We start from the raw sequence: 25,707 nt of genomic DNA, 5'->3' as shown, positions 1-25,707 counted from the left end.
AGCCACAGCGACAGACAGACAGACAGACAGATCCACAGAGAACAGGAGCAATCGCGGGAGAGTGAAAGAGTGAATGACCGGGAAGGAAGGGGCGGGGTGGGGGGTAGGTAAAAGCCAGATTTTTATTGGAAGCAATTGAAGTGGTTGCTATGAGACCCGCTCAGAGCACAGGACCAACAGCCAGCCCCGCGCTGATGGTTCTTACCTCGTCCTAAACCTCTCTTTTGACACAGTTTTAGAGTTGCTTAATCTCTGAGCAAGCACCTGACACGGGCGACTTTTTCCTTCTTTATTCTCCTCCGGTCCCTCCGGTAAGATGGAGGTAGAAAACGAAGCCAGCTGCTCCCCCAGCAGCGCGACAGCCTCAGGCGGGTCCAGAGAGTACAAGGTGGTAATGCTGGGAGCAGGGGGAGTTGGTAAAAGCGGTAAGTTTTAACACCAAATGCTGGGGAAGGAGGAACCTCTGTAGAAGCAACTCTGCAGAGTAAAAAAAAATAATAATAATAATAATAATAATAACAGTAATAATGCTGATGCAGTTGGGGCTAGCGAGCTGCAGCAGTGAGCCTCCAAGTATCTGGCAGGATGTTTAACAGTGTGAGGACTGTTCAGAGATGCTGATGAGTCAGAAGAATTGGGAGGCAGCCACTGATGATATATAGAACTTTAAGAGGATTATATTTCCCTTTGATTTCCTGCTGGGTAATTGTTTAAATCGTAATATATGTGTCTTTAAAATATATATGTGAGTTATTTATATATGTGATTATTTCATAAATATGATTATCTATATGATATTTCTGAAATAATCATTGTATAAGAAAATTTGCTCCTGTTTTCAAAAAGATTCATATCAAGTGCTGTGACTATTCAATGACACACACACATATACAAACACAGACACACATGCAGGATTATCAGTGCTGGTTATTGTGTTTATTTCTTTGATTAGGAGCTTCCTGTCCCCCTTACCTTGTCTTTGACCTGACATAGCATGTGTGGGCTTTCAATGGCAAGGGGAAAGGTGGTTTTTGATGTGACAGCTGTCTAAGGAATGGTGTTCACGGTGGGACCCAGGCAGGGTGAGCAACACAAATGTTGTGATGACCTAAATTAAAAGAGACAACTGCAAGGATGAAGAATGTAAGTGGCCATGGAGGTAGAGGGGTAAATTGTTTCTGATGCAAAAAAACAGATGTGTCAGTGGTTGGGTTTCTTCAGAGACTTAAAGGCCAACTGTAACAAATTGAAGAAATATGTATGTAGTAGTGTTTGAGGCTAATTAAATGTTGCTCATCTTGGGGCTATGAATATCAATAAAACATAAACTTTTTATATAAATATAAAATATTCCATGGGGGATACCTTCTTTGGGGATGCCAAAAAGCAAAAGAAATGTGAGTTAGCATGGGCAAAACAGTTTTTAAAAAACTTCAATAGTTTTAAGGCTTGGCAAAATGATTCAAAGTTGAGGCCAACATTATTGGTATAGACACCCCGATCCACCCCCAAAAATGTTGATAAGTAATGGGTCCATTGTGTTAAGAAAGTTGATCAGTAAAGGAGGGAAAAAGAGAGTGTGACTTTAGTGGAGAGAAAGTAAAAAGGCTAGAAAAATAGCAAGAGACATAAAGTTGAAACCCCTCCCCCCAAAGAATTACTATAAAAAGAAAAGAAATAGGTAAATCTGGGTATGCCAAATTGCTGCATGCATGTCAAAGTGAGAAAAGTTAGTCATCTGTCCTAGAAAGAAAAGGTAAAGTGAAAAGCTTCACAAATATGTATGAATGAGGAATTAAAAAAAAAATCCTTTTTAAAAGAATGTAATGGGGAAAGCATTTAAATAGGTAATGATTAGGCCGGGAAGGATGGAGGAAAGATAAAGAGAAAATAATTTATATAAAATAAAACTATGCTTTGATAAAACATAGTCAGTCAGACACAATGAGGAAAAAAGAAAAGAGAGAGAAACAAATCTAAGGAAAAGGGAGGAGATTAATAAACAAATGCCACCAGTCCCTTGTGAGGTCAGAGAGATGCTATAAGTGTCCCATAATGTGCCATGTATTACTTTTGTTAGCTGGCTTGGTATTTTCTTGTTTCACCTGAAGGTTGGTGGATGTGGGAACAGAGTAACTAGGTTTGAGTCACTTATTCCACAAAAATGAAACATGGAGAAAAGAGATGGTGGATGGAAACATCCTTCAGCAATGTACTTATCCCGGAGATGGTATGCTATTTCCTATTTTGACTTCCTCCATGTATTATTTGTCCTGACTGGCCATTGTCACCTCTCCAATAAACAGAAATTTTTGATATACCAAAATGGTTAACAGAGTGACCTGGTTCGCTCTCACTTCCATTTTGTACAAAAGAAGCCAGGTCTTAAGTAAATATGTGAGCAAAACTTTTCCAGCGTGATAGGAGTAGCCAGTTCACTTCAGAGATGGCCAAGAGTAAAAGAGGGTGAATAAGTCTAGTTGTACTAACTTTATACATGGCCTATTTGCTGTGACTTCCAGAGAGGGTATAACTCACACTACAATTCCAGGCTTAGGAAATGCTATCCTTAGACTCAGTGTTTGGAATCAGAGTGATGGAATCATGTCTGACCCTTCGACTCTGTCCCTGTGATTCAGTCGGTTTTTCTGGTGTATAAATGTTCAAGCACTGATTCTCTGAATTAACCTTCTTTTGAAGATTAAAATGTTTGCTTTAAAATGAACTACAATATTACAATATTTTAAATTAAAAAGCCGCTTTTTGAGTTGATGAAGATCTGGATCAATAGGAAGAAGTACAATTTACTTTCCTTCACACAGTTTCAGTAGCTTATATGATAGGATCGTGCAAGTTGGTTCCAGTGGGTTGTATGAAGGGATTTCAAGGGGAAATCTGCTGTTCTGTAGAAACTAAAGAAGATATAGCAAGCTATCAAATGTTTACAATTCTGAGTCTGTTCCCAGTTAACCTAGAACATAAACGAGAAACTCAATTTGCTGGGACCTTAATTTTTAAACACAATCTTAGAAATTTTCTATGCTTATTGAGAAATTAGGGTATATTTTCTTTTCTATCCATATTTTACTGAGACATACTTTGGTGAGTAGGAAAATTTTGGAAGGATTTGCAACTTTGGAGCAGAAATTCCCCCCAAGATTTAAAATGTATTTACTATATGTGAGAAATTTCAATCCACAAGTAATCAATCAACAAGTTATTTAGTATATACTATGCAAGGAGCCTGTACTAGTTATTATAGAAGAGAAACAAGAATGATGTGAACATCTATAAAACATCCCTATGGGCTACCTGGTTCTCTTGCTTATATTCAGTCCTCTCCACAATGTGATTAGGTGTCACCATTTTGCAGATAGAAAAACTGAGGCCCAAGAAAACAACTTGTGCCTAGTCATAGAGGTAATAATTTTTAGATTTAGGTGAAGTTTGATCTAACTCATTTACATTGTGTTTAATACCCCGGGCAGACAGAACAAAGCGTTCCACCACTCACTATTGAGAAGATAGGGCTGTTGGGCTGTGTTCTTTATTTCCTGAACATGAAGGAGAAACTCAATTTTATATTTAAAGAGAGCTAAACAATCTAGACTAACACTCTCAATTTATAAACATAACCTTTTAAATCTTTAAATTAATATAATTAAACATTATACATAGTGCTTATATTCTATATAAAAACATATGTATGTTATATTTATATCTATATAATGGAACATTACACCCAATATTATCCAAGAATGCTATAATTGCTGAGAAAACAGCATAAACAAGAAATAGCCTTGACCTATTTGAAGATGGAGAAACTCAGGTCATGAGAGTTGAAGGTCTTGCCAGAGTCACATCTAGAACTCAACCATCATGACCCCCTTGAAGCTTTGTTCCACCACACACTAATTTTTACACAGGATAAGCACTAATTATCCACTGAATTTCATGTAACTTGGGCATATTCTTAGCCTTCTATCACTTTTTATTCCACTGCCTACCATCCCTTTTCTTCCTTTAAAAAAAAAAGAAAGAAAAAAGAAAAAAATTAAAATCTCACAGCTGTAGTTTAAGAGTTTACTGGAACCTAAACAATCCTTATAGCTGTTTTCTGTCTTTGTGGTTTAATTATAAAGGTTGTTCCTCAATAATAGAGCATAATTAGTGTCTGCTTGCTTCCTCTGTATTCACATCTGGTTCTTCCAGTGCAGAGTCAAATTACTCAGGATATCTACTAAGATATCAGTAAATGCTACTAAGATCTTATTTTCTAAAATATACTGAATCTATTCTGTTTTATGATTATGTTTGAGGATAAAATATTTTAAGGAGGCAAGTGGGTTATCTATTCTCTATGTTCAGAGGGAGGTAACTGAGACACAGAAGTATTATGAGACTTGTCCAAGAGTACACAGAAATAAATAACTAGGAAAATAACTCAAGTTTTTAATTCTAAATTATTTTTTCATCAAATTTCATGAGAAAAGTATCCAAATATCCAATGAGATCTACATGTTCTATACCAGTCCCTAGGCTACATCTTAGAAATACCTTGGTGAAATTTTGTGTAAAATTTTGTCAAAAGTTAAATTGGTATGAAATATGCAAGTCATTGGGAAGGGAGAGGGTGTTATTTCCAACTGTGATTCCAGACATGCCCCCTGTCCTCTAGGAGGGCACCACCTCAAGGGGAGAAATATAATGTTCACTATAAAATGACAAGCTTATGTCAGACCTTTGACATAAAAGCTATGGAAGCTCAGGGTAAAGGGTGGCTAAATCATCATGGGGGAGTTATGAAGGAATCCTAGAAGAGATGATATTTAAATTGTGTATTAAAGAATGATTAGGTTTCTTGTAATTGAGAAGGGAAAGTATAGGGACATTTGGGGTTGGGGAGGAAGATAATTTATTGGGAACAGAGCATGCAAAGGCAAAAAGGAATGTGGGGGCTATAATTTTTATACCTCCACACTTGATAACTTAGTGTCTTTAGGGACAATTGGAAAAATATCTCTTCCAACTTAGAAATTTCTTTAAGATTTGCTTAAAACACACATTTGGAAATGGTGAAAAGTAAAACAAAACAAATAAGCTAAAAACATAAAAAGTATTAGGGAATTCATAATTGATTAGAATGCAACCATTGTAAATTTTTGGTAAAGGGAAACTCACTTGTAAAATAAGTAATCATACTCTGCCCCACATCCTTCTGCAATTTGTCTCTTTTACACACTTGGAGTTTTATGTAGCAGGGATTTATAAAATGAAAGCAATAACAATATTTTCTGAGGTAAACAGAAGGCAGCACAAACCAATTCCTTCAACTGCAGTGAATTGGTATAAAAAGGTAGAAAATCGAAACTTTTATGGATGAATTAAATCAAGGCAAACAACCAAGTGCATCACTCAGGTCCCTGAGGCTCTGTGTTTTACCATATTAGCAGAACTTTGAATCAGACAATGCAGCACAATTTTCACATCATGACCGTGTGTTATTTGAACCCTCTGAATTGCAAAAGCAAAATAAAATAAACAAGGGGGAAATAAATGATTTCAAGACTTGGGGCGGGGGGGGGGGCTTCTGCTCTCTCTCTTAATTGTCACCACCCTAATTGCACTGAAGATATCATCACTCATTGCAATGCGGTCAGCAGGAATTAGCCAAGGGGTTCCCATAAGGCTCAGTAGCAAAGTAAATTGATATCTACTCACTCAAGTAATGACTGAAAGTGGTGTTCCAGTACAAGGAATCGACTGACAATGTTTCCAAGATCATATGCACTTTATATATATTTACAGTGACAAAAAAGAGTTAGTACAGCTCTATGGTTTTAGCAGAGAAAGAGCACAGAAATGAATAAATTTGTATTGGTCCCTTACTACCCACAGGCTGCTGGGTTCCTGACATTTACACATTCACTCTGGTGTCCCACTGGCTGATGGTTTATCACATTCACCTGGCCCCCATCACTCTTCACCTTGATCTTGTGAGGTAGAACTAGTGTCTGCATTTTATAGATAAGAAAACTAAGGCCCATGGGGAAAAAAAAGAGACACACAGATATTCAGTGATGAAACTGAGGTGTCTACACATATATGTCTAAGTTCAATGTTTATACTATTTTCATTTTCCCACACTGAGGGTTTTTATATTATTTCTTGAGAGCTAGTAGAATGAACCTGAGTTGTAACTGCTGCTAAACCTTCACTGGTATATTTCAGACATCAGGTAAAAATCATGTACACCAAAATATGTGACAAATTTTTATTTTCTACACAAGCAACCCTTATTAGGTGGGGAGGGGAAGCATGGAAGTTCCTACCGAACTTTTCAACATATCGGTACCACAGGTATGTTACATTCTGGTCCATTCAGGAATCCCTGGGAGTCTCAACCACATAGAGACGAAATGACAATCCTTTCAACTTGAGAGAGGGATCACATAACCCAGTAATGATAAGCAAAAATTTAAACTGGGATCATGCCAATGAATAAAGTAAACAGGTGTAAAATATATCAGTTGAATTTTTGAAATCTATTAGGTCTTGATCTATTTCAGGGATAATGTTATCTATCTATCTATCTATCTATCTATCTATCTATCTACCTACCTACCTACCTATCATCTGTCTGTCTATCTGTCTATATATTTACACACATACATACACACAGGGACACACCCATACACACACGCACACACAATTGACCCCTGAAAAGCACAGGTTTGAACCACACAGATTCACTTATATGTGGATTTTTTTCAATAAATATTGTAAGTATAGTTTATCTTCCTTATTTTCTTGGTAACATTTTTTTTTTAAATTTCAATTAGAATTGGCATTCAATATTTTAATAGAGTCAGGTGTAGAGCATAGTGGTTAGATATTTATATAACTTACAAAGTGATCCCCGGATAAGTATCATATCCCCTTGATCTTAATAACATTTACTCTTCTGTAGCTTACTTTATTGTAAGAACACAGTATATAATACATATAACATAAAATATGTGCTAATCAACTGTTTATGTTATCAGTAAGTTTGCTGGTCAACAATAGGCTGTTAGTTCTTAAGTTTTGGGGGAGTCAAAAGTTATATGCAAACTTTCGACTGAGTGGGGGAACACTGCCCTGACCCTTGTGTTGTTCAAGGGTCATCTGTGCGTGTGCGTGTGTGTGTGTGTGTGTGTGTGTGTGTGTGTGTGTGTGTGTATGTGTTTGTGTAGGGAAATAACTTCCCTGTCCTTTCATTTAGTAAGAATGGAGGATATGTGTGTGCCAAGACCTGTGAAAGACCCTAAACTATTACCAAGATTTAGACATAACCCCCACTCTCACCATAGGAGTAAAAAGGATACGTAACCAGAGAATCATAATGCAATGGATTAGGTACAATTACAGAGATTTACACATGGTATTTTTTTGAAAGCAATGCAAACTGAGGTCAGGAAGTTTGAGTGACCGAACACCAGTTGCTCATCTACTCAGCTGTAGGCTTGGAATCAGAAGCCTCTTGACTTACTTGCTCATGGTTCCATTAGACTATGCTCCCTCCAATAAACCAGCATGCAATCTGCTTCTTCCATCTGGAGTTTAGGTTGCTGGTGGTGACTGCTTTTGAGTGTATGTGTTTATGCAGCGTGGTAGAGTTGTGATGGACGGCGGACCTCTGCATTGCTTACAAGTATGTAGGAAACACTTATTCCTGAATGTGGCTGTTTTTTTGTTTTTTTGTTTGTTTGTTTTGTTTTGTTTTTTTGCAAAGCCCATCAATTATCTCAACTCAGTCACTCAGGCTTTGCTCATAAATGTCAGGTCTCTGATGACCATCACGGACTGGTGCCATCTGCTCTTCTAGTTTATCAGCAGGCACCAGCTAAGTGTCATTACTGGCAACTGTGCCAGCTCATCCCTTCTGCCTTTCTGCCTGCCACAATCCTGTCCCAGCTAACAACATAGCATCAGGGTCGGAATATGACCTGTTCTAGTCTCCACACTCATGGGTATCAGCATCCTGCCATTACCAAGTATATGGGAGGGGTAGCAGTTGTGTTCAGGTTTTCCCTGGAGTATGTTGGAGGCAGGAACTGTGTTGGAGGACGCTGGGGGATGCTGAGGAGGGTGGCCTCTGCCTCTCCGGAGATGCTGTTTTGAGAGGGGAGTCAGAGTCCACACAAGGTTTTGATTCCCAGGAAACAAAATCTTTAATTGAACTGGAATGAGATTGTATAGAAAATCTGTGGCCTCACAATGGATTACCAGACAAGGACTTTTAACCAGTTTAATATGTTGTGATGAGTGGGGATGGCCTTCATGCAGTAACCTGCTGGTGCAGGGAAGGCATTGCTTGGGTGGCTACTTTATTGAATGGATGAGAAAACCTTGGTTTCTCACTCCTCTAAATAGTTCCTCTAAATATGCTTTAAAACGAGAAGAAAACATGTCAGTGTATGATTTTGCTCAAATCTGTGTACACTCATGAGGAGGAATGATTCTTATTTTGTCTAAACTATATCTTTCAATTTCTTCTCTCAATGAAGAGCAAATAGGAGCTCACCTTTCTGAGTCTTACATATGCCTAACCCTGTTCTAAGTGCTTCATGTACATTATTTTATTGAATCCTCCCAAATACTGCAGCGTAGGCATGGCAATTACCCCAATTTACAGATGAGAAAAGCGAGACTTGAAGAAGGTAGAGTAATTTGCTCAGGAACCCAGAACTTGTCATGTCTGTGAAGGTCTTAGCCACCACCAAGTCCCAGGCTCTTAACCACTGTCCACTATGCCAATCACCATCCATGTTCTTGATCTATCCTTGATCTGCAGGATGTGGGCTTAGCATACAGATTATGACAGAACAATGCAAACTGGAAGTTTGAGCATCATAGGAAATCCAGATTGGTGTTTTTTCATCTATAAAATAGGGATAACAGCAATAACTACTGCAATGATGCATACTCATAGACTATTTATAATAAAACCTGGCACATGGTGAATGCTGAATAATGCTTGTCACATGACTGGATAACTTTGTTTTTAATTATTGTCTTTAATAGCATGTCACCTTAAGCACTTGGATTTTCATATTCCTTATCCTAAAAATGATATGAATTAAAATGACCTCAGAGAGATACTATATAATATTAGAGAATATTATATAAAAATGTGAATTATAGTGCTCAAAATATTACATCTTCATTAGTCCTATTGCCTGCCTGCTGCCTGCCTCCCTCCTTCCCTCTCTTCTTTTCTCCCTCCTTCCCTGTTTCCTTCCCTTTCTCCCTTCTTCTACACCACCACCTAAGGCAGTTTACCACCTAGGGTTGGGGGAGGGGTGATAACAGAAGATCTTTCAGATTTGTTAAAGGAAAATGTGATTTGGATTAAGTATTATCAGTGTGTCATTATCTATCCACCTGCTCTATGCCCACTCTTGCTCTGTATAGCTTTATGTTGATTAGTTTTAGGTTTAGGCTCTTGAGTGGTAATTTCAATGACAATAATAATGGTGGCTTGCTCGTTACTCTAGTAAACAAGTCTTTTATTCATGCTAATAGACCCATCACACACACACACACACACACACACACACACACACACACACACACACACACACACTTCTGTCTGCTAGAGAAAGAATTTGGGGACAATTGCTTGGCCTTGTAACAGAAGCTACAAAGGGTCTGCACAGAGGAGCTACATTGTATAACAAGCATGCCTGTGCTTGAATCTGGACTGAAATTAATTTCTCTAATACATGTGTTGTAATAAATTTTGAATAATTAGATATTTCCTTTGTTCTCCACCATAGCAATGCTGCTACATGTAAATGGAAAGAGTCATATTTAATAAGGAAAAGCTAATAATAAGTTACACACATATAGTTTGTTAAAATTAAAGAAATCAGACAATTTATTTAAAACAACAAGAGGCATATTTATTACTTGAAATTGTAAAGACTAATTAGTCCCCTCCTATCTTTTAACCCTCAACATCTCATTGTTTTCTGGTCTCCACACCACTACCATCAGGCCAGTTGTCTTGAGGTTCCATTTTGCTCTTTCATGACAATGAATTTGAAGATGAATAAGCCCACCCTGTGTTTAGGATGCTCATTAACACAAAGCCAAAGTAAGATTGTGGACCAAAACATGTCAGATAGGCAAGAACAAGGAAGATGCAAATGCCTCGTTAAAAGAAGGGATCATATGCCAGGTAGACACTGTAGAATTAGAAGTAATGCAAATTCCTTGAAAACCAAAGAGCTGGCAGCCAAATACATATAAGATACTGAGAATAACTCTTGTTTTATTTTCCAAACCATTTTCTATTGTAAACTTGGGTGGGGATAGAGAGAAATAGTTTATGAAATGTTTTGGGGAAACCCTAGTGAACAAACAAGCCCTTAAAACTTTGTTTCCTCTTGTGTTTATGACTTAAAAATGATTATTGACATATAAAAGAAAAATTGTGTCCTAGTAAGCACAGAGCAAACCTGAGTTAGGTTGTGATTGTACCTCTGAATTTTGAAGCAACCACAAGTTTATATATTTTTTTTCATGGGAGGGTGAGAACCATTCTGGGTCATGATTTTATTTTGACAACCTCTATTCTAAAACAAAGAAATGGACCTGGAGATTTCAGTGCTAAGTGAAATAAGCCAGTCAGAGAAAAACAAATACCATATGATCTCACTCATATGTAAAATCTAATGAACAAAATAAACTGATGAACAAAATGGAAACAGAGGCATGGATACATGGAACAGACTGGCAGCTGTCAAAGGGGAGAGGGGTTGGAGGGATGGATAGAAGGTGAAGGGATTAAGGCAAGCACACACACACACACACACACACACACACACACACGTATGACTGGAGTTTAGAAAATAAGTCTGGACAGAAGATACAATGTTTTAAAATTCCACAAATTTTTCTTTTGTGAAATTTAGCATACTTCAAGAAGATGCAAAGCAGGAAACTTCATAATTCTGTAGTTTATCACAAAGTAACGACTCTTGCTACCAGCACCATATATATATATATATATATATATATATATATATATATATACAGATATATATATCTGTATATATATATATCTGTATATATATCTGTATATATATATCTGTATATATATGTATCTATCTATCTATATGTATATATATATGTGTGTGTGTATATATATATATATATATATATATATATATAGAGAGAGAGAGAGAGAGAGAGAGAGAGAGAGAGAGAGAGAGAGAATAGTATGGTGATAGCCAGAGGGAAGTGGAGGTGGGCAAAGGGGAATAAATTGGGATGGAGTGAGATTTTGGGTGATGAGTGAGCAATGATGCTTTGTTGACTTGAAACCTCTATGATTTTGTGAACCAATGTCACCCCAATAGGTTCAATTAAAAAAATAATAAGATAAAATGAAAGAAAAAATGAAACTCAGAGAATAGCAGACAATCCCAGAACCAGATTATAATCAAAGCTTCACACCAACTCCCTGACTTCAGGAAGCTCTAAAGACAAGAAGGCAAGATCCATAGCAGTAAATTGTTGACGGAAACAAAACAAAGCGAAACAAAACAAAACCAAAAAACCCCAAAACGTTTTTTGCTAGTGTTAAGAACTTTTTCTTTTTAGTTTTTCCTCTTTTGCTCAACTACTCACTGCTTTATACTTGCTTGTTTATAATGAAAGAACTTCTGCAATATAATATCAGCTTCCACCATTTCTTTAGACCTGCTCCACAAAAGCCTTTAATATTTTTTGCCCTTTAAAATCTATCTCTCAGCTACTTTATTACAGAGAAGCAAACAGAAAACATTTTCACTTAGAATACTCTGCTGTGACAGACTCACAAGTTACCTGCCTCTCTGAACTTATTTGCCTTTTCCTGTAATTCTGAGACAGCCAAGCATGTCTGAAGATGGATAGACATGCATTGAAATTTAATTCTGCCACTTGGAAGGCAAGTAAGTGACTTTGCTGGCCCGACCTCTTCTTTCTGATCTCTTGATATTGGAGGACCCAGGGCTCATTTCTTTGATCTCAACTAATATTTAATTTCCTAGGTTATTTCATCAAGCACCATGGCTGGATTTACATATCTTTAAATTAAATTAATACCTTTAGATTAAATTAATATCCATATTGGAAACTTAAGAAGACATCACTAAAATGGCCAAAATTTAAGAGACTAATAATACCAGGTGTGGAGTAGGTTGTGATGGGAGTATAAATTGGCACAACCACCAATTTATATTGAAAATGATTTGGCACTATGTATTAAACTGAAGAAATGCATCAGTTAATCATATAATCTAGTAATTCTACCACTAGCTACACATTCCAAACAAAATTCACATATGTGTGGAACAAGTGGCATGGCCAGAATATGCATAACAGCATTATTCCTAATGTCTTCAAATTAAAAGTTAAATACTCATCAGTATAAGATTGAATGAATCAAGTGTGTTATAATATTAAATATTTATATAAACATATATAAATTATATATTTAAATATTTTATATAAATGTTAGAAATAACCATAAAATCTGGGATATTAGTTGCCTGTTGAGGGAGGTAGGAGGCAGTGATTGGGAGGGCATGAGGATTCTGCAGTTCAGGGCATTTTCTTGTTTCAATATGGGTGCTGGCAGCAAGAGTCGTTAATTTGTGATAAACTATAGAATTATGAAGTTTCCTGCTGTGCATGTTCTTAAAGTATGCTAAATTTCACAAAAGAAAAGATTTATAGAATTTTAAAAAATTGTATCTTCTGTCCAGACTTCTTTCCTAAACTCCAGTCATACATTCAACTCTCTACTTGACATCTTCACTCATATAACTAATAGCAGGAACTAAAAATGTCCAAAACTAAACTACTGATCTTCTTCCCAAATTTGTTTCTCCTCTTATCAGTTGATGACAACTCCGACCTTCTAGTTGCTCAGGCCCAAAACCTTGGCCTGATGATTTTCTCCACTCCTTCTCTCATATTTCTATATTCAGTTCTTAAGTCAATCCTTTGGTTTTATCTTTTATACAGAACCAGAGCTCCCTTTCATCAAATTTTTGACTGTTAACACTCTGGTTCAAGTTACCATTCTCTGCTTGTTTCTGCTATATTACCCTAACTCAGTGGTAGGCAAACTGCAGCTCGCGAGCCACATGCAGCTCTTTGGCCCCTTGAGTGTGGCTCTTCCACAAAATACCACGGCCTGGGCGAATCTATTTTGAAGAAGTGGTGTTAGAAGAAGTTTAAATTTAAATAATTTGGCTCTCAAAAGAAATTTCAATCGTTGTACTGTTGATATTTGGCTCTGTTGACTAATGAGTTTGCCGACCACTGCCTTAACTGTTCACCATGCTTCTACCACAATCTCTACAATTTATTATCAACGCATCAGCCAGAGTAGTCCTTTTAAACTAAAATTCAGATATTGTCATTCCTGTGCTTAAAGACCCTACCACAGGCCCTGTTTCACTCGTAGTATTCCTAATGGCCTCACTTCTTGTATCCTATTATAATTTTTCTTGCTCTCTTTGCTACAGCAACACCAGCTTCCTTGCTGTTCTTCAAATATGCCACACAGACACACTCTCCTTTTAGGGACTTTGTTCTAGCTTTTCCCTCTTCCTGGAATACTTTTCTTCAGATATGTGCTTGGCTTATTCTATGTCTTCCAAGCATTGCACTATTATTATCTCAATGGATCTATCCTAACCAGTCTATTTTATTGAAACCCTCGCCTTCTTACAATACCCCTATGCCCATTTCTCTCTTCTTCATTTCTTCTTCATACAGCACTTACTATCTTCTCATTTAATAATGTATGAGGTTATTAGTTACTGTTGGCTTTCCAGAAATAAAATGTCTAGTTTCTAGTGCCTACATGACATAAATAGTTACCTGATCTTATGACATTCAATTTCTTCATTTCTAAGGTATGGAAAATAATGCCACCTCTGTGGGGGTTGGGAGGTTAAAATTAAGAGTGGTAGCAATGGAGATTAGCAGTGATTAGGTTTTCCCATAAACTGAACTGTGGTTATTATATGTAAAGTTCTTGGCACTAAAAAATCCACAAGTTTATTCTTTTAATCTTACATAGCAAAGGAGTGTGTACACAACTCCTCATGTTATAGAGAGATAAAACATAGACACATTTTATGATCTCTCTAGATATTTATACTCCAGTTGCATTCAAAGCCTTTCAAAGATAACTGTTCAAGTGGAATTGTAGCTCTGATATGAAGATTATATGTAACAATCCAAATAAATCAGTATCATGCTTACAGTAGGTGTTTGATGTTTGAAATTCTTCTTCTTATATCTATTAATAAAAAGGCTGATACTTGAGATGAATAAGAAAGGGAAACATTAATAGGTCTAAGATAAATATTCAATCTTATAGTACATTCACACATTTTAATGGAAAGAGAGTAGATGAAAGCTTATTTATAGATCACAGAAATCTTAGAAATCTCTATCTAGACTGTTTTAAACTAAGCCATTCATTTATTTAGTATGCAGCTTAAATGTATCGAGTTGCTCCCCAGCCATTGTTCTGGGTACTAGAAACAGCATTGAATTAGCTCCCACTCCTCCCTTGAAAAACTCTGGCATAATAGTAAAGAGAGAAGAATGATTGGAAGATTGATTACAACGACTGAAGCTTTAAAACTGATCTTGTTTGCGTTCACTTTCCTGCTTATGTTATCCACATGCATTGGCCTTATGTGATTTACCTAGAACCAAAATAGAAAACCATACAACTGCATCCCCTCTTCTGTTCAGTCCTCTCCTATCACAGTCATGGGCCAATAGCGTGGAGGTTCCTCCATGCACAGCCCAGATGTCACCTTCCTGTTTCTCTGTTTCATCCCAAATATTCCCATGACTGTTGACTCACCTAAGGCTGGATTTGTTTCCCAGAGCGTGTGCTTAAGAGTGCAGTTTTAAGATCCTACCATCAGCATTCAAATCCTGATTCATATGCTTACTAGTGGTGCGATCCAGAGCACATTACTCACATCTGAGAACCTTAGTTTTCTTCTCTGCCAAATGGGGATGATACTATAATAGTCTGGCAATGAATTAATGAATAGCTTTCCAATACGTTAATGAGAACAATGTGCTTAGAACAGTACCTGGCACTTTGATGTAAGTGCTAACTACTGTTGTCATTAACATTGCCACTATTACTATTGTTTTTCCCAAAACATTATTCAGTCCTATTTCAGCTGAAGACTATGCTTTCTACATTGTGTCCAATGCTGATATAACTTTCCTTTCTCTTTATTTCCAGAAAAGCATTTCTTACATATTTCCCTACCTGTTATTTGGAGTTTAGGGTTAAAAATCATTCATGCAATCTCAAGGAAATGAGCTAGAGTGATGGGGACACTTTAGTTAACTAGTTTCTAGGGAAGACGGTGGTTTCTAATTTCCAAACCTAGAGTCCTTCTTCCCAGGAAGGAAAATATATGTTCCTACATTTTTTGAAAACTCTCTGCTGGGCAGTAAAGAGTCATTATGAGAACAACGTGCCTGATCATTCTGGGCACTCAGAGGACTTTCTAATACATTTTCCAACATTGCAAGCTTTTGTCTAGTTGATTTTTATTTTTTTGTTTTGTTTTGTTTTATGTGGAAAACCTCATGCATAATGAGATTTTAGAACCAAGTAAATTCAGAGGAGAATTAGGGAATCCAGGATAGCTCCAGTAGTTTGTGATGCTTATGGAAGGTCACACCCTTTATATCACTCTGAGTTGCTCTCCATCACTCTTGGCATGTGCAATTATTTTTAATTTTCAAATTATATAGCTAGCACTTGAGCTACACCAGCTAATCCCCCTCTAACTAATAAGGTCCTCTGTTTCTACCTTTATTGATTAATCATCTCTTGGAGTTTTTAATATCCATTTGTGTTTAATTTGCTGATATTAAAAATGCCTCATTCCTGAAAGTGATGAATAGTCTTCCAAAAGACAGGACTTCCGTTTTGATTTATGTAATACTGAGTTCACTGGAGTCTGGCTGGAAGCCTGCCGTTGGAGATCATTGGAACAAAGAGCCCTGTAAGGACACTTTTCAGGTCTTTAAATACTTCCCTGTGGCCTAGTAATTCAACTGTGTTTTGGTTTTTCTGTTTTTTGTTTTTAATTTGGACTTCTATGGGATCTTCAGCACCAGCTTCCAAAATGACTTCCCCATTTGGAACTACTGTTTCATTTCACAAATCCTTCGCTCCAGCCAGTGGTACCCACTGTCTCTCAAACACACCTATGTATCCCTACCTAACTTTTGCATAAGTAGTTCTCCTACTCAAAGAACTTCCAGTCCCATTGACCTTCTAGAATTTTCTCTGCCTATTTAAATTCCATTTATTCTTCAAGAGCCAAGAGGTGAACATCTACACCCAAAATAATTTATTCTTCCTCTCAATATTTTAGCTTCTGCTATCTGTACTATTCATTTTGATTTATATATCTAACTTTCTCTGTGTATGTCCTAGCTCTTCACTATATTATAAAATTTTAAGTTAAGGCTAGTTTTATGTACTCTGTGCCAATAGTTCTCAAAGTATAGCCCTGGTCCTTAGCTGCTGTAGCATCTGGGTATTTGTTAGAAATACAGATTTTCAGGCCCTACCACAGATGTACAGAATCAGATGCTCTGAGGTTGAGGTGAGTGATTTGTATTTTAAAAGCTGTTTTGGTATTATTGATGTAAACTCAAGTGTGAGAACCAAACTGCTCCTCAAACTTAAATGCATATTGGAATTGCCTGGGGGAGTTTTTAAAATTCTGATTCATGGGCATCATCCCCAGAGGTTTGGACTACACAGTATTTGGGGGTGGGAGGGCAGCTTGAGCATTGAGATGTTTTCAGAGTTCCCCATCTATATATATAAAAAGCCAGCGACCGTAATGGCCATAATGACCATAACAACTGGTCGGTATGATGCCCACTGTGGCCGGCGAACCAGCCCGATCAGGGTGTGGGGCCGGCTGGCCAACCTCGTGGCCCCTCCCCTCTGCCTACCTGCCCCTGATTGGACTCTCTCACCCCAATCAAGAGCGGGCCTATGGCCAAATGCCCCCTCCTTTACCCTGGGCCAGTCCTATACCCAATCAGCTAGCCCCACTACAATAGGCCCAAAGCCCCTCCTACCCAGCTGGCTCGCCCCTGATCGCATCCCCCCACACCAATAGGGGGTGGGGCTGGCCAGCCAACTTCCTGCAGCCCCTCCCCCTGGCTGGCCATGCCCCCGATGGGCCCCCATCATACTGATCAGCCTGCAGCCCCTCCTCCTGGCTGGCCCTGCCCCTGGTTGCCCCCCCCCACCCCAATAGGGATTGGGGCTAGCCCACCAACCTCCAGCAGCCCCTCCCCCCACCTGGCCCCACCCAAGGTCAGCCCTCCCACCCCATCAGGGGCAGGGCCAGCTGGCCAACCACCCATAGCCCCTCCCCCAGGGTGCTGGCCCCCTGATTGGCACTCCTTACCCCATTTTGGGGTGGGGCCCACCAACCAATCACCCGCAGCCCCTTACTCCATCTGGCCCAGCCCTGATTTGGCTCCGATAGGGGTGGGCTGTCTGGCCAACCTCCCGCCATCTCCTCCTCCTGACAGGCCCAGCAATGATCCACCCCAATTGGGGCCAGGCTGGCCAGACCCCACCTGTGCATGAATTTGTGCACTGGGCCTCTAGTATGATTATATTCTGCAGCAATATTTGGAAATCACTACTCTCTACAACACTGCTTGTTTTTTCTCTCAGAGTAGTCAGGGCTAAACATATATCAGACACTCACATACTTGTTAGTCAAATGAAATTCTTCTTATTCTAACAAGATCTAAACCCCTTTGGATAGGAACAAAAACACATCTCTTTCTAAGCATGACACTGGATTTGGAATTCTCTCTCCATTTCTTTTCATTCCTCCATTACTTTCCTTTTTCAGTCCATTAGACTTCATCTTTAGTATAATTCTTTTTATTTTTTTCTTTATTGATTAAGGTATTACATATGTGTCCTTATCCCCCCATTGCCCCCTCACACACCCCCCACTCATGCTTTCACCCCCCTCTTGTCTGTGTCCATTGGTTAGGCTTATATACATGTATACAAGTCCTTTGGTTGATCTCTCCCCCTTACTCCTACCCTCCCCTACCTTCCCTCTGAGGTTTGATGGTCTTTAGCACAACTCTTAACAAAGAACTCTAAATTTAGCATACAATGTTCTTAGTCAAGCAATTGTGACATAAAATATTTTGTGAATAATATTAAGTCATTTTATTGGGATTTTATTTTTAAAAAATATTTTAGGCCCTGGTCGGATTTCTAAATGGTTGGAGAATCTTCCTGTACACCAATTGTGGGCTCAATTCCTAGTCAGGAAACATAGCTAGGTTGTGGGTTCAATCCCAGGTAGAGGCACATATGGGACATAGCCAAATGATCTCTCTCTCTCTTTCTCTCCGCCTCCCTCTTTTACTCCCTTCCTCTCTCTCTAACATCCATAAAAACATGTCCTTGGATGGGGATTAAAATTTTAAAAAAATATATATATTTTAGTATGAAATACTTGATACATGTAAAACAATATATGTAATATGGAAGTCAATAATAATAAATAAACAACCAACTTTGTGCCCTACCATTCAACTTAGAGTGCATTTTAGTTGTTTGTTAAATATCCTTAATCACCAAAGGAACTAATGATTTTCAAACCTTTCTAGATATTATTATAGGCTAATAAAAGAAAGACATAAAGGCAAGAGTATCTCTCCGCCAGTCATCAAAATGTGAGATGTTCATAACTTATCCCCATGCTAGCAGGTATCTTTGGTACGAAAATATAAATATAGATTGTCATTTGAACAGGAATTTGACATGTTATGAAGTAACCTACACAACCCTACTGTGATATTGTGAGCATACATTACTCTTTTTGAGAATGTGGATTCATTTCTGGATTTTGCAGGCTTGTCGCCTTTCTAAATCTCAAGGTACAATGTTAATAGCCTGACAGGGAGAATGGTCCCTGGCTCAGTTCTGTGAATTACTAACAAATAGACCATGAAAATTCAAGTGAGCCAAATTGTACAGTTCCATTCAATTCGGGAGTTTGTTTTGCCGGTGCTGATCTAGACTATCTATATTAGAAAATGTTCTTTCCTAAACCTTCTAACAGATCCAAAGTAAAGATTTATTGACAAATTGGTGTTTCTATGCACTCCTCTGTTTCTCTCTTTCCATTTTTTATTCCAATATGAAATATTTTCTCTGCTCTGGCTTCTGTATGAGACTTTCCTCATTATCAATGCCTCTGCAAAGTTTAAATGTTGTAAATGCAGATGCTGTTGTATATTATTATTCACTGTACCTAGTCATCCAGAATCTTTCAACAGAGAGTTGATGGACCAAACATCTCCTAATTTTAAATTCCTCACCTTTAATCTTAAAGTAAGGGAGAGCAGTGGATTGGACAATATCCAAATTCCATATATATATTTTTCTAGAAATGATAATGTTAAATATCTTGCTCAATCAAATCATCATAGAAATTGAGTTAAATACTTAAAATCTACATTTCTGAAATACTACTTAATTTACCAAGTCAGCAAGTGCATGAAATCATACTGCAGATGAATTTATAAATTTATTAGAGATGTAATCTCTCTTGTGCCATTTTGGCTTAGATAAAATGTTTACATTGAATTTAAAATGAAATTTACTACTTTTACATATGGGAAGGTGATTTAAATAAATTTGCTCCTAAATAGTAAGTTTTAAATTTATTTGTGTATTTGTCTATGTTTTCAAACCCTATTTACCACCTCAGTTTTTCTAATTGATGGGAAAAACATCTTGTTAGCTTATGTCTGATATTTTGACTTGTTTTTATGCCTCATTTCCTGAAGTTATCACTTCATATGCCATTCCATAACATCTATATTAATGTATTAATTGTGAAGTTTTTATACAAATAAGAAACAAGGCAGACATGTTTAACAGTTTCCCCAAATATATGTTCAATGCGAAACTTGACATCATTCTGTGTATCATCAAACCCCTGTTGTCCTGAATGTCTTCTTTAGTCCATTTAATGACATTCAACTCAGTTCAAGATAATTAAAAATTCATAGTGCTCTCAAGAACCAGCTGAAGAGAAAATATATTGGGCAATATATGGCCACTGATACACAGTATGAAAACAAGAGAGTGGTGAATGTGAAGCTGATCTGTATGCAGGCATTTCACATCCAGCTCCAGCCAAAATTCAATAAATTCTCATCCTCTATAAATCCCATTCCTGTGATATTCAATGCTGGGAAAATATATAATCACTCAATTTTCTGCTGGCTTTCTTGGCTTGCTGTATCTTCCATCAAAGCCATACTGAGACATAGAAAAGCCTCAGGCAAAATGAAAAGCCACTAATAATGATTTTGATAGATTTTTTTCATTATTTTTGACTTTTAAAGTACTGCATTAAAATGATCTGTTTTATCACTGAATGTTTGCCCCCTCCCCTAAATTTTGTGCTTGCCTTACCCTACTCCCATCCTGCCTCCACTTTCCCTTTGCTCTATGTCTACATTACTTCCTATAGAATCTAAAACTTGATAGCTCATCTTGCATAAAGTCCCGAATGTAAGGTAAAAATGAAGATTGTGTAATGAAAGTAAAATTCAATTGTCCAAGAGGCCATGTCAGTACTGACATGATAAGGAAATCCCACAATTTGTGTGATCTTTACCAGTTCCCACAGATGTCTCTGTCTCCCATGTATCACCTTAACCAAAGTGCTAGAGCTAACTCATGCACAAACAAGACTTTTTTTTTCCTTTTCTTTTTCACTGACCTAGCACAGGACTGATTTCTTTGGAAATGTCACTTCTCCATGCTGACAGTCCCATCCTTGCAGGACATTCATTCCCTATTCCCTTGTCACATATTCTAATGTGCCTGCTCCTGAGAAACACATCACCTACTACTCCTCAGTTACTAGACACAGAGGGGGGGGATACATAGAAAAGAAGGGTCGTTACAATAAATTGTTGATGATAATAAACATTGAAAAAAACCCACACATTTCCCTGAGATGTAGCCAAAGTAAGGGTGATGTATTGCTACAGAAAATCAGGGATGCACGTTTTCATCTTCTCAATGAAAACCAGTTGTTAACCTTTACTGCTGCTCATGGAGAGTGAGCTACAGCAGGATCCTATGGTCTCTAGGAGATGAGCATTTTTTCCTTGATTGACAGTGACTCAATTTAATGAGAAATACCACAGTAACCTTCACTCCTCTGGGGCACAGTTCTCTCATTTGAAAAATGAAAGCACTGAATTAGTTTCACTCCAGATGTTTTCTAGCTCTTAAAAGAATTCTCCCACCTACTCCCATGATTCTTCAAGAAGTTCCTGTTTTTGACTCAAGCTAATAAAATAAGTGAAAGTGGGATTACACTGTAATTTAATTCTTTTTTAATTTTTGATAGCTACTGTGTCAAACTATTTGGTTATGAAAAACTGCACCCTTTAAATTCTCTTTCACTAACATTAAGACTGAAACTTCCTCTGACCATTCCAGACTGGTCCAAAATAGGCAAAATAAGAATCCTATTCTAGGATCCAAGTTCCAGCCATGATTCCTTGTTTTAATGATTCTATATTGCTTACAATCTTATAATACTACTAGAGGCCTGGTGCACGAATTCATGCACCAGTGGGGTCCCTCGGCCTGGCCTGCGGGATCGAGCCAAAACCGGCTCTCTGACATCCCCTGAGGGGTTCCAGATTTCAAGAGGGTGCAGGCCAGGCCAAAGGACACCACTGGTGCATGATCGGGGCTGGAGAGGGATGTGGGAGGTTGGCCAGCCAGGGAGGGACTGTGGGAGGGCTCCAGGGTGTGTCTGGCCTGTCTAGCTCAGTCCCAATCAGCCAGCCCCCAGAAATAAACTAACCTACCAGTCAGAGCATCTGTCCCCTGGTGGTCAGTGCACGTCATAGCGAGTGGTTGAGTGGCCTTAGCATATCATTAGCATATTACGCTTTGATTGGTGGAACTATGATCCTCCCAGTTTGCACTCATGCTGATCTTTCACCCGAAGGAGGACTTAAGATGCCCAGAAGCTGCCCAGAATACCTGCAGTTAATCTTGAGACTATATTTAAGTCTCACAAGCTTTTATGTACACTCAATATTCAGTGAGAGTTTATTCTCCCACTTTCATGTAAAATCAACACACTTGGTTTTCGTTAATAAGTTTCCAGAGAATATAAGCACTTTTACACTAGTCTCTCAAGGCATCTCATTCAAATCTCATAATACTGGGAACTGGTCACGGAGATTTGATTCTCCATTTTAAAGAAGAAGAAACAAATCTCGGATTGTGAGTCTTAAAATAAATTGGACCCTGAGTCTTCTAACTCTCTGAGCCTCAATTTTGGGGATTAAAGGAGTGAGAGCTGTAAAGTGAATGTTTGCTAAAAGAAAATGCTTCTTGGGATGGGGTTACTGTATGGGCATCTTCAGAGCAAAGAATTTATTTCTGTGTCCTCTAACAATTTTACAAAGGTGATGGAGATCCTAGTAGCTTGGAAAGTAGGAATATTTTTAATATTGTGTTCATATGTGATGCCATAGATAGAAGAGATCTGTGATCTGTTCTAACCATAACTATCATTAAACATATCCATGAAGTGATGTTTATGAGGTGATGGATGCATCAGGATATCAATGCTTGGAATTATTTCAATTCTTGGTATTATTTTACTTAAATATATTGTAACTAGTGCTTAGCTACATATAGCTAAGATTCAAGGGAAAGTGGACCCCTCAGAGGATTTTTAAAATATTGCTAAAGAAGGAAAGGTTAAATAAAACAGATGATATCTTCTCTTAATTATCACAAGCCGGGATGGAACCAAGAGCATTCAGAATCCTAAATAGCAGATAATCCAAAGGTCATCTTTGTCTTTGGAGCATATAATACAATTTCTTTTGTAGCCCATCTTCCTGCTATGTAACTGAACAGCCAATTTTGTTTTAATTTCCGGAGAATAATCCAGTTTAAGGTGAAGGGCTCAGGGGCACAGTGGCTCCCAGGAAATCAGACTGGCATTCCCAGTCACCGAAGAAGGGTTCAAATGAAGGTAATCACGATCTTGTGCTTAAGGCCACATTTACCAGAAGAAAGGAGTTTCCAAACAGGGCCATGGGACAGGCTGCATTAATCAGCACTTTATTTCCTCAACAGCTTTAGTACCCTCATTCGTTATACCACCCAGAGCAAACCCACAATACAAGAGTCAAGATAATCATATTTCTAGCTAAGGATTTTGGTGAAACTCTTTGGTCTTGGTGGAAAAAGTAAGAACAGAAACATAGCCTCTGTCTCAAGATGTGCATGTGTAGTATAGCCCCTCCCCCCACGAATTAGGGAATAAACACTTTGAGGGCAATTATATTGTCTTTGTCCTGTATCACAGCACAAAGATCATTGCCATCATCAGAGCTAATGTTCAATTTATAGATGTTAGAAAGAAGAATGAATGAAGCTTATTCTCTTTATTTACTTTAAAGTTTAGGAGGAAGAATTTTATTTTAAAAAGAACTACCTGGAGAAGTATAGATTAACTTTTAGTTCACTGTATCACTGTATTTTTAATAAACTTTCATTCTATATTTTCTCTAAATAATTAATGACAAAGCCTTTACCATATGTTTTTCCCACAATCAACAAATTCACACATGCCTCCTTAAATTGCCTTTGTCAGGAACAAATATTACATAAAGAGGTCAGGCTCCCCTTTGTCAGTTACTATGCACTCAGCTGTTTGACAATGATCCAAGGAGTGGAATGGGAACTGTGAAAATTACGAGAAATAATTTTGACCAAATGCACGGTGATCATCAAAGTTCAAGCCCAAGAAAATATCTGTGGATAAATTTCATAAATAATTCATTCTGATTATTGCTATTAGCTGTTAATGAAAATCATGAAATGATTTATAATGGACTAATTTGCTATGACTTTGTATATTTCCTTTATCCTGTTTCTATTCTGGCCCCGAATTCCACCAGTTCTTTTACTATGAGAAAAAAAATGTAATGGAGATATCCATATAAGTCTACCTCCTATATCTATGTAAGTCTATCTCCTATAAGCATGCAATGCAGGAACCAGGCAACCTTCCATGCAGTTTCATTTTCCTAATGAACTACTCTTGACTATACTGCCTATAATAAAACCAATGTTTTTAATCCTCAACCAAGGATATGCTTATAGACTTTAGAGAGAACAGGAAGGGGAGTGAGAGACAGAGAGGGAGAGACATGGATGTGAGAGAGAACATCGACTGATTGCCTTCCATATGTGCCCCTACCATGGATCAAGCCCACAACCTAGGTATGTGCCCTGACTGGGAATTGAACCCATAATTGGATTCAATACAGATGATGCTCCAACATCTGAGCAACACCAGCCAGGACTGAAATCAAATTTATTAGAAATATTGGAGCACTGAAGAACTTATAATTGAGCATCATTATTTTATATTTTGTTATTTAAAAAATGTTGGGCAGAATTAGTTGTAAAACATATTTAACAAATAATGACATCAAATAATGTCATTCATAATCCTTTAATAATATTCAAAAGTCTTCAAAGTTTTTGCTCTGTTTTTACAATTTTCTAAGAACTAATAAAAGATGGTATATGGTATAAAATATGGTATATGCCTATTTCAAAGGTGATGAATCAGAGATACTATTAACATTTTTGTTCAAGACTTTGCAGCGATTATATAATGTGTCAGGAATTGAACTAGAGCACGACCCCTCTGATTATTGGTTGCTAACTGTATAACTATTCCTCGATGAAGATGGTAATTGAGTAATAAAATTAAGACACAACACAATTATTAAGACACAAGATATTAGCAAGTGTGTATAACTTGAAGCAAGCTTTGCCTTCTAGATGTATCTCTCACTTCATTTTCATTGGAGTGTTTCCAAAACTTAGTTGTTATATTTGTCAATGTCACTGAAACAATACATGGTTGTCCAGGGAGTGGGGTCTCTTTCCGTACTCCCCCCACACCTGTTCTCTCCTCCTCTTCAACTCTCCTGTATCCATTTGAATAGCGGAGTTCAGAATGGGGAGCAGAAGAATGGCAGCTGGTCCCCAGCACTAACTACCACACCAAGGACCATTAACAACTGCAGCAACTTTACTGCAAGAATCATAAAAAAAAAAAAAGAACAAATCCCATTCAGTAACCCCGAGTTTCCCCTGTACCATTGGAGCAGCTGGACAAACTCCCTCAGACAGCAGAAACTAGAATGATGAAGATGATACAAGGAAGATATCTGATGAAGGGCACTTTTGAAATTCCGTCATGAGTGGTTTTCAGTCATAATGTTATTGTATACATACACTCTAAAATCAGAAGAAAGAACTGCACCACTACTGTTGGGTAGAACTCAGGAAGGTAAACACACAATTAATTATCACTAATCAAAAACCAAAAAAAAAAAAAAAAAAAGCTTTGTGTTCAAAAATAGAAATGGGTGCTTAAATTTAAATGCCTCAAGGATTGTTTTGAGTAGTATTAGGTATCGAATAATATATAGATCTCAGAATAGTACCAGCACATAGTAAGAGTG

General features: G+C 37.7%; 1 protein-coding gene across 1 annotated transcript in view; it reads left to right on the top strand.

The window, feature by feature from the left end:
* Window positions 1-316: 316 nt before the first annotated feature.
* The window catches only part of RIT2 (Ras like without CAAX 2), a 256,734-nt gene continuing 231,343 nt past the window's right edge, over window positions 317-25,707 (top strand). Inside the window, exon 1 of the mRNA XM_008158102.3 lies at window positions 317-425. Within this exon, the coding sequence (XP_008156324.1) occupies window positions 317-425 (109 nt within the window). The remainder of the gene's footprint in view (window positions 426-25,707) is intronic.

Source organism: Eptesicus fuscus, chromosome 12, assembly GCF_027574615.1.
Source record: "Eptesicus fuscus isolate TK198812 chromosome 12, DD_ASM_mEF_20220401, whole genome shotgun sequence".
Taxonomy (NCBI): domain Eukaryota; kingdom Metazoa; phylum Chordata; class Mammalia; order Chiroptera; family Vespertilionidae; genus Eptesicus; species Eptesicus fuscus.
This window is presented reverse-complemented; position numbering and strand designations above follow the sequence as displayed.